Below are 9,542 nucleotides of genomic sequence, written 5' to 3' on the forward strand. Positions count from 1 at the left end.
CCTATTGCTGTATTGCCATGGTACAACCCCTCCTGTGACAAAAGGTCATTATCTGTAATCAGGGGGCTTACATGCCCCCAAAGATATAGAAATCTTGTTAGAAATAAATCGCTGTCTTCCAGGTTCCCCTCCTTCCCTCTCTCTCCTTTCCCCCTTCCCTGCTCCCTCCCTCTCCTCCCACACCTCCAAGGGACCATCAAGAGGGGCTGAGATGAGCATGCTTCCATTAAATGTGTCTGGCTCCTTCATTTTACTCTGTCTCTTATTCTCTATGACTTTACTGTAAGCTTTCTATATCATAACTGTACAGTTGTGCCTATGAACCCGTGATAGTGTTAGGGGCTGGTCTCCCCTCACATGTAATCAATGAGATAAAAAATGCGCATGAACTGTTGAGTGGAAATAGTGATCGGTTCTGTAAACCTTCACCCAATTCTCTCTCTCTCTCTCTCTCTCTCTCTCTCTCTCTCTCTCTCTCTCTCTCTCTCTCTCTCTCACACACACACACACACACACACACACACACAATTTTAAAAACCGCTCTGGACTCTCCCACACCATCAGCAAAGCCCTCTGGATGGGCTTTTCTGCCTTGCATTGAACTGTCTCTGTGGATCTCCTTTGAACAACTGCTTTGATTAGAAGAACCCTTTTCCCTGAAGGCTCCCTAACGAGACCAAGATCAGTTTCTTATTGTGGGAGCTCGTCCGCTGCTCTCCACTCATCACACACACGTGTGCAAACACGTTTCCCTTGGGATGAACTCACACGTGCCTGAGCTGGAACCCTCATCCCAATCCTCGTCTCCTTCCCTCCCTAAGGGCTGTTGCCGGTGCCTCACGGCCAGCATACGTGCAATCTAAGGAAACGCTGCCTGGCTCTGCCCCGTCATCAAATGTGGTATATTTGAGTCCAGGGTCTAGGTCAGAACATCTCATTTCGAGGTCCCTCTCCCAGGGGCTCAAGAAATACGCGCTATGGACCACGCAGCCCCCAGGGGAATCCCCCTGCCCTCTGAGCAAGGGCTTGCAAACCGAGCACCCGACCATAGGCACTTTAAGGGCAGCAATGGCAAGAAGGGACAGTGGAGTTTGACGTGATCCACAATGGGGGCTGTTGCTGGAGGAATGACAGCGGGGAGAGGGTCCGGAGGAAATGTAGGGAAACAAATATGTACAGTGTGAGAAGGAAGGGAGAGAGGGGAAAGGGCGAAAGCAAGGCGACCGTTTGAAAGGCTGGTGTCTTCAGGAAGTGAGGCTCGCAGCCCACGCGTGCAGGCCCTCCCACCAGTGAGAGGGGCACCGGGATGCCACCACTGCCTGAGGTAGGGTGGGATGACATGGGCAGCCAGTGGTTTGGGTGCTGAGGGAGCAAGAGACCTCCAAAGGAATGCCACGAACCATCCTTCCCACAGTGTGGCCCCAAAGGGGCTGGGGAAAGAAAGGGGCGTTCGGGTTTACTTTGGAGGTTCACCCCCCAAGCCCTGTCCAGGCTGGTTGTGACAGAGCTCATATAGCAAGGGAGCTGCTGCCCAGCTCACCGCTGTGGAACGTGTGAAAGGGAGACATCACCGGGCACCCGCAGGCTGTGGGCCAGGGGCGCAAGGGGCGTCCTGGAATATCTCTCAAAGTAGAACTCTGAGCACCCACTTGGGCAGCAGAGTGGGGTAACCTAAAGCCTGGAGGTGGAGGAAAGGGAAGTGGGTGCTCCTGTGGGACCTCAGCCTCACCCCGTGGTGATTCACCTGTCAGCATCAATTCCAGAACTGCTGTCCCCAGAGCATTGCCCAATGGCTAGACAGGGTGGCAATTTGCCCATGTTGAAGCAGGGAAAATCATTTGGCTCCTGACTGGTACCAGATGTCTGGGACAGAGACCAGATAATAAAGAAGTAGAAACCTGTTATATAGCATTTGCCCATTTCCCTGGTGTAAATATTCTTATCCCAGATGAGTTCCAGCTGCCTTGGATTTAACTGGCTTGCAGAATCGGTGAAAATGTCACAATAGCTTTTATGACAGGCCCTCGTGGTCTGAGCAGGCATGTTTCTGCCTCCTAAGCACAATAAGCAGGGCACTGTGCCAGGTGCCAGGCAGAGGGAGACCCAGTCCCTGGCCTGGGCTACGTACATGTTAGTGGAGAAAAGAAGTGGCAGGCACGAGGTCCGCAGGATGATCGGGGAGGTTAAAGGTAGGGCTGAGAAGTGAGGAGGAACTGCCCAGAAGAAAGGGGCCAGCTGGCAACCACCGCATCCTCGATGGAGAAACGAGAACGCATAAAACACCCGGAGAGGAAGGGCAGCGCAAGGGTTTTCAACAACCTTCTGAGGGCAAGATGCGAAGACTGCAGCGAGAGGGGCGACGGCGCTCTAGGAAGCCGGTGGAGGCAGCAGGGGCAAGCTACCCAAGGATCCTGTGAGAAAGACAAGGGCACAAATACCCTTCTCGTCTTCATGGGGCTCCACTAAGGGGGGCTCATCATCACGTCCAGCCCCCTGACCTGGATACCGCCGAGGGATCCTCACTGGGGAACTGCGTGAGCTTGTCTGAAGTCCTTCACTTGAACAGTAGTCATTCCTGGGGAGTCCCAGGGAGCTGCTTCTTACAGACTCTACCCTCCGCCATCTCCTCCTGGATTTGAGCCCACCGAGGACCCGCCCTCACCCTGGTTCCCAGAACCCAGACTAAGCTACCTGATGCAACGCAGGAGGGATGCTGCCCACATGACATTGCTGGAAGAAGCAGTGCCAGGACCAATGCTGGTCACAACCAAAATGCCTGAGTCAATAGTGAGCAATCTAGGGAGACACAGAATTGCTCTGGTCCTAGGAGAACCTTCAGCACGCTAACAAGCCAAACCTCTGTCCACTAGCCTTCCCTCTTCTTCAACTGAGAGGGTATCAGCAGTTACTGAATTGTTTACCTAGCAGTGTAAACACGTCCAACCTTAGGGAATGAGTATTGGGGTGCTAGGCACGCTAGCTAACCACCAAGAGAAAGTACCAGAATCATAGACGACCCCCACCCCCCTGCCTCCCGCCAAAGGACATTGGACAAATGCTGCTGTTCCAAAGGAGCATGCCAACCCCTTACCCATCCTGGCATCATCCGTGCCAAGGCTCTAACCTAGACAGGTCAGTGATCAAAACAACGTGCCACAAGAAAGAACATTGCTTTCCCAGAACTGGGTGGAAGCACATTCTTGGTCAGCCATTGTGCAACCAGGGTGGGGAGAGGAGCTGCTTCCATTGTCTTGGGAAAGTGCCCTCTCCTCCCAAGTGCTGAGTAAGTGCCTCATTGGGGCGGGAAACACCCAGCCTCCCCCATGCATGTCCCCCAGAATAGTGTGGAGATGGGGCCTCAGAAAATAGCATCAAGAGCTTTCCTCATACTCATCTCAACGTGGGAGTTTGTCTCCCCCACCCCGCCCACGTTCACCTCCTTAATGATGGGCTCTCTGAGAGCATTCCAAGAACGGCTCCCCATTATCCTCAAACACAGTACTTTATGCCTTGACTGGGAACCTCACTGCCCCTAAGTCAGGCGCCACTCTAATTTGGCAGACTGCCCTTCCTCTAACGTGAAGGGATTTGGGGTGTCTAGCACTCAGATTAGAAATAAAAATTTTGGAATTCACTTGTGACATCAGCCCACTTGTAAGGGCACATTTTTATGATTCATTGTTTTTGTGTGCCCCTCAACGTTCCACACACACCCAACTCAACTCCATGACCCTTACCGCTGAGGGAACACTGGAGAGTGTACAGACGCACAGCCCCGGCATTCTTTGGTGACTCTTTTATCCCACTCACTTGGAATCCTAAAGCTGAAGTTGGGTAGGAACTTTTCAGACCAGCAGTGAAAGGTGTCTATGAATTTCAATGGGGAAGACAAACTATCGAATTATCAGCTCAATGGGAAGGGCGAACATTGAGGAGAGAGGGCTTAAATCCACCACGTACAGAAGTCAGACTTCTGGACAGGGTGGCCTTGGGCCATCTCTGCTCCTGTCCTCTTACAAAATAAATAATTGAACAGCTTCTCACCCCAGGCAGAAACAAATGGACTTAGGCATTAGAAACTCTGGGGTTCTCTTGCCTTTCTAAGGAAGATTCTGTCCGCAAAGGAGCCCCCAGTTCCATGACAGGCTAACAGAAAGAAGGGTTCAACTCTGAGGAGGAAAGAAAGAAAAAATAAAGTCCGAGGGCACTTCTTGTTCAGACCTTTGGGTAAGTTCCTCTAAGCCCTGTAAAGAGTCCCACCCAGTGGGAAGGGTACTGCTGGTGACAGAGAGAGCCCCTGTGGGAAGGGGGCACACAAGGGAGTGTCTGCAGTAAGCACAAGGAAGAGACAATTATCACAGATCAGCTCCTCGCTCCTTTTTTTGAAAACATGACTAACTCATTACTGCAGATCATTTGCATCCACCCTTATTGTGCTGTGATCAAGTCAAGGCTGGAAGGCAGGAGAATTTCTCCATGACTAAAGGAAGCCAAAAAGGTAATCTTCATATTTCATACCTTTCTACAAACTAGGGATGACCTCACTATTTGTAAAGCTCAGCCCATCCCAAGCTGCAGGTTCACCTTACAGGACCAGTCCATTCTGGCTATATATAAAGGGTGCCCGGAAGCACAAACAGAAAGCAAGGCAACTCTCAGCCCTACACTGCAGCTTCTCGCACCTGCTCACCTCCTCCTCTTGACAGAACCATGTCCAGCAAATCCACCATGAGCCGCCGTGGCTTCAGCACCAGCTCTGCCAGAGTCCCTGGGACCTGCCGCTCAGGCTTCAGCAGCATCTCTGTGTCCCGCTCCAGGGGCAGTGGTGGTCTCGGTGGGGCCTGTGGAGGGGCTGGCTTTGGCAGCAGGAGCCTCTATGGCCTGGGGGGCTCCCAGAGGATCGCCATTGGAGGGAGCAGCTGTACCATGAGGAGTGGATACGGTGGCAGAATGGGAGGCGGCTTTGGCTTCGGAGGAGCAGCCGGGAGTGGATTTGGTTTTGGTGGTGGAGCTGGTGGTGGCTTTAGGCTTGGTGGTGGAGCTGGATTGGGTGGTGGCTATGGGGGCTCTGGCTTCCCTGTCTGCCCTCCTGGAGGCATCCAAGAGGTGAGCATCAACCAGAGCCTGCTCACACCTCTCAACCTGCAAATCGACCCCACCATCCAGCGCGTGAAGACTGAGGAGCGCGAGCAGATCAAGACCCTCAACAACAAGTTTGCTTCCTTCATCGACAAGGTGAGAAAGGAGCACCTTCCCCTTATGGACATTTTAGAGTCCCACGACTAGAGAAACAATGTGAGCTTGCTGCCAGGGACACTCAGAGGAGTAGAAGGGCACTCAGATGAGCTTACCACAGAGAGCCACCTGGCTCCCTATAGGTAGCAGGTAGACGGGGGGCAAACCATGTGGAACTGATGAGTTTTTGAAAGGACTCCCATCCTGTCCAGGAAGGTTCCTTAACGTTTGCGAGCCCTGAAGCATAAGGGGGTGACGGTTGGGATGGATTCAGTTTTTCACTTCTGAAGTTTCTAAGAGATTCCAAAGATCAGCCAGATACAAAGCTGCTTTGAGGCTCTGAGTAGCCGGGAAACCAAGGCTATTCGGCCCCAATGCAGAACTATTTATTTGTGCATCCAGAGAGGTCATTACTCGTGACACAGAGATGGCCAAGCAGCAAGGATGTTTCACAGGAGATTCTTGCACTAAAGGGAAGTTAGAGTCCTTTTGAATAATTAGATAACACTTAGCATCCCTTATAATGGAGCTCCTACATAAATAACCCATTTGGTACAATAAAGCAGGTAGATGCTCATTTTGAACCAGATTCCTAGTGTGCTTGTCAAGAGGAGAATGTTGCAGGTCGCTGATACGCTCCATACATGCAGGGTGGGCAAAGCTCACGGGTCCAGGGAACAGTTTCTCGGGGGATCTGTGGATGGGGGGTGAAGATAAAGACTTGGAGATCTAGACTCAGCCTAAGCCTCCGTGCTGCTGCCCACAGGCAGGGACAATGGAGACCTCCTAGACCTGCTTGCAGCTGTGAGAACAGAGACACTTTCTTCTCTTCCTTTGCCTGCAAATGCCCACCTTGTTTCCCCTCCAGGTGCGGTTCCTGGAGCAGCAGAACAAGGTCCTGGAGACCAAGTGGACCCTGCTGCAGGAGCAGGGCACCAAGACCGTGAGGCAGAGCCTAGAGCCCTTGTTTGAGCAGTACATCAACACCCTGAGGAGACGGCTGGACAGTATCCATGGGGAGAGAGGCCGCATGGACTCTGAACTCAGAGGCATGCAGGACCTGGTGGAGGACTTCAAGAACAAGTGAGTGAAAGAGAACTATTATCAGATATAAGATTGGCCTTACAATTCCTTACTGTGAAGTCAATTGTAATAGAAGGAATTCATTCATGTCTATGAACAATCAGAAAAGCAAAAACAGAATTATGGGCAGGCGAAGGGTAAAAATTAAGAAACTCATGAACTTTCAACAACATCCTAGACACTTTCATAGTGAGAAAGGTCAACTGGTAATGATTCCATCTTATGGGAAGCTTTGGCTCTCAGCCTGCCTTAACAGAATCCTCTTACTCATGGCTCAGGTCTATGATGCATCTTTCCCTCCTAGATATGAAGATGAAATAAATAAGCGTACCACAGCAGAGAATGAATTTGTGGCCCTGAAGAAGGTGAGTGCTTTCAGATCAAGCAAGCTTCTAAGAGCAGGAGAGAAGGGGGGCTAAAAGGTAAGCGGGCTGGGTATGCGGTCTCAGCTGATCCAGGTTTTGGGTCTTCCCCCAGGACGTGGATGCTGCCTACATGAACAAGGTTGAACTGGAAGCCAAGGTCAATGGTCTAACAGATGAGATCAACTTCCTCAGAGCCTTCTATGACGCAGTAAGGATCTCCTTCCCTGTTTGGCTTAGTTTCAGGGCGTTCAGCAATTATTATAAGATTCTGTGCTCGGGATTCCAAGTGACTGTCTCTGTAAGAGATGATGATACTATCTATGTGTACAGGAACTGTCTCAGATGCAAACCCACATCTCAGACACATCCGTGGTCCTGTCCATGGACAACAACCGCTCCCTGGACCTGGACAGCATCATCGCTGAGGTCAAAGCTCAGTACGAAGAGATTGCCCAGAGGAGCCGCGCTGAGGCTGAGGCCTGGTACCAGACCAAGGTGAGCAATGTTGTGCCAACTGTGAGGAATCCCATCCCCCATTTTCCCGATCGTTCAGTTCGGAGAACCAACAAGACTATGATCTTTACTGGAAAATGTACTTCAGGACAACTGCGATTCTTCTTCAACTATTGGCCCTTTACAGAATGTATACCCAAACCTCTTTAATGAGAGAAAGCAGCCGAAAGAGGAACACGTGTGCAGGAGCTGTGCTTACATAGATATCTGCTCTTATCTTCACTGTGGTTTTCTGTAAGGGCGCAGAAGAGAACAGACAGGGACCCGGTCAGAAGCGTGGTCTGTGATCCCACTGTACAGGATCTAACAGCTTTGCTGCAGCAGCCTCTCCTACATCCCGCCCCACCCCCACCCGATGAGAACCCATTGAATTCCAGGGTTTCAAAGGCCTGAGGAGAGCTGGCGTCCCCTTAGCAGGTGAACACGCACAGACTCTCTTTCCCCCTCTGGCCCACAGTACGAGGAGCTGCAGGTCAACGCCGGCAGACATGGGGACGACCTGCGCAACACCAAGCAGGAGATTTCTGAGCTCAACCGCATGATCCAGAGGCTGAGATCCGAGATCGACCATGTCAAGAAGCAGGTATGTAAGCACACGTTGTGGGAGAAAAGCTATGCTGGATGAAAGCAGTTTTTCTTGTGAGCTCAGCAGGCAGTCATCACCCATTAGCTGGGATGTCTTCTGAGTCCTGAAGGAAGAGTACAGGGATAGAAGAGATGCAATCGATGCCCCCAGGAAGTCTCCTCTGGGCTGGGGTGATGGTATAAACCCAAGAGCTTAAGGCAAGCCCACCGTCAGTACTGTTCCCATGTGTAGATGTGTGGAAGTGTAGGCTAGTGATGTTCTAAAAAATGTTACCCTCAAAGACTGGCTGACAAGCTTCTTCGTAAATGGGAAAAGGGAATCGAGAAGAGCCTCCCCTGGAGAATCCCGGTTTTAAATGTTTTCTATGTCTTGTTCCCCACCTAGTGTGCCAACCTGCAGAGCGCCATCGCTGACGCTGAGCAGCGTGGGGAGATGGCCCTGAAGGACGCCAGGAACAAGCTCTCAGAGCTGGAGGATGCCCTGCAGAAGGCCAAGCAAGACCTTGCCCGGCTGCTGCATGACTACCAGGAGCTGATGAATGTCAAGCTGTCCCTAGACGTGGAGATCGCCACCTACAGGAAGCTGCTGGAGGGCGAGGAGTGCAGGTGGGTAACTCACACGAGTGCCTAAATATCCATGTATATACATATATCCACAAGATATCTAATCCTGGAGCACACCTCTGGGCCACTCTGGTCAGGACGATCGTGACTACTCTTGGAAAACAACGCAAAGGCCGTTTCCCAAGGGACAGCCCTCAGAGGGAAGCCCCTGGATGCATTCAGCTCAGAGTCCCCTGAGGTCTCATCTTCTGTGTTTTCTCTCCTCCTAGGCTGAATGGAGAAGGCGTTGGCCAAGTCAGCATCTGTAAGTACCTTGTGTGCCTTCCTCCCTCCCCTTAGCTCTGCTGCCTGCATTCAGACAGGTAGAAGGCGTCTCAACACATCTCATGGTCTGTCTGTTCTCCTGCCCTCACAGCTGTGACGCAGTCCAATGTGTCCAGTGGCTACGGCAGCGCCGGCGTCGGTGGTGGCTTAGGCCTGGGCGGAGGCAGTGGCTACTCCTATGGCAGTGGACACGGCTTTGGAGGTGGCTTCAGTGCAGGCAGCGGCAGAGGCATTGCCGGTGGCCTCAGTTCCTCTGGGGGCAGCAGTTCCACCATCAAATACACCACCACCTCAACCTCCAGCAGAAAGGGCTTCAAGCACTGAAGTCCAAGACCAGCTCCCTTCCCAGGGCCACCAGGCCCCAGACGCCTCTTCAGCTGCCCAGCAGCCTCATTGGAAGTGTGTTCCTCCTCCGGTCTTCTCATGAGAGCTGATGCTGTCTAGAGTCCTTGTTTCCTCTCTCTGCCCTCTACTTCTCCTGATCTTGCTCTCTCACCGTCACAACGCCATCATGTGATCACACACGATATTTCACTTTGTTATCAGTCTGGTGCCCTGCATCTGAAGTTCAGCATATCAAGGGGGTTCAATTCTCCACCCTCGGTGTGGACTCAATTCCAGAACCAGGCTCTTTCCCTTAGATTCCCTTGGTCCATGTCCCCCTCTGAGGACTGTGGTGATCCTCCCTTGCAGCAACCATGGAAGCCCAGGTGACAAGGGCTCTGATATCAAAATCTGTATCTCGGTGACGCTTTCTCTGCTCTTCTCCCTGTCATTGCAAAATAAAACAGAAATATGAACTACTTTATTGTTGAAGATTCATTTCCCTAACACCAATGGTTCCGAAGTTTGTTGGTTGGTTTTGACCTCACA

General features: G+C 51.8%; 1 protein-coding gene across 1 annotated transcript; it reads left to right on the forward strand.

The window, feature by feature from the left end:
• Positions 1–4,710: 4,710 nt before the first annotated feature.
• LOC142451012 (keratin, type II cytoskeletal 6A-like) lies at positions 4,711–8,993 on the forward strand. The gene is made up of 9 exons (XM_075552952.1): positions 4,711–5,235; positions 6,104–6,318; positions 6,623–6,683; positions 6,796–6,891; positions 7,014–7,178; positions 7,654–7,779; positions 8,167–8,387; positions 8,615–8,649; positions 8,761–8,993. Exons 1-9 carry the CDS (start codon positions 4,711–4,713, stop codon positions 8,991–8,993), a joined length of 1,677 nt encoding a protein of 558 aa, XP_075409067.1.
• Positions 8,994–9,542: the final 549 nt, after the last annotated feature.

Source organism: Tenrec ecaudatus, chromosome 6 (assembly GCF_050624435.1).
Source record: "Tenrec ecaudatus isolate mTenEca1 chromosome 6, mTenEca1.hap1, whole genome shotgun sequence".
In the NCBI taxonomy this organism is placed as follows: domain Eukaryota; kingdom Metazoa; phylum Chordata; class Mammalia; order Afrosoricida; family Tenrecidae; genus Tenrec; species Tenrec ecaudatus.

Coding starts and splice junctions, on each gene's coding strand:
- LOC142451012 (XM_075552952.1), top strand. CDS start 4,711: ATGTCCAGCAAATCCACCATGAGCCGCCGTGGCTTCAGCACCAGCTCT. Junction 6,684..6,795: donor AATTTGTGGCCCTGAAGAAG/GTGAGTGCTTTC, acceptor GTCTTCCCCCAG/GACGTGGATGCTGCCTACAT. Junction 8,650..8,760: donor CGTTGGCCAAGTCAGCATCT/GTAAGTACCTTG, acceptor CTGCCCTCACAG/CTGTGACGCAGTCCAATGTG.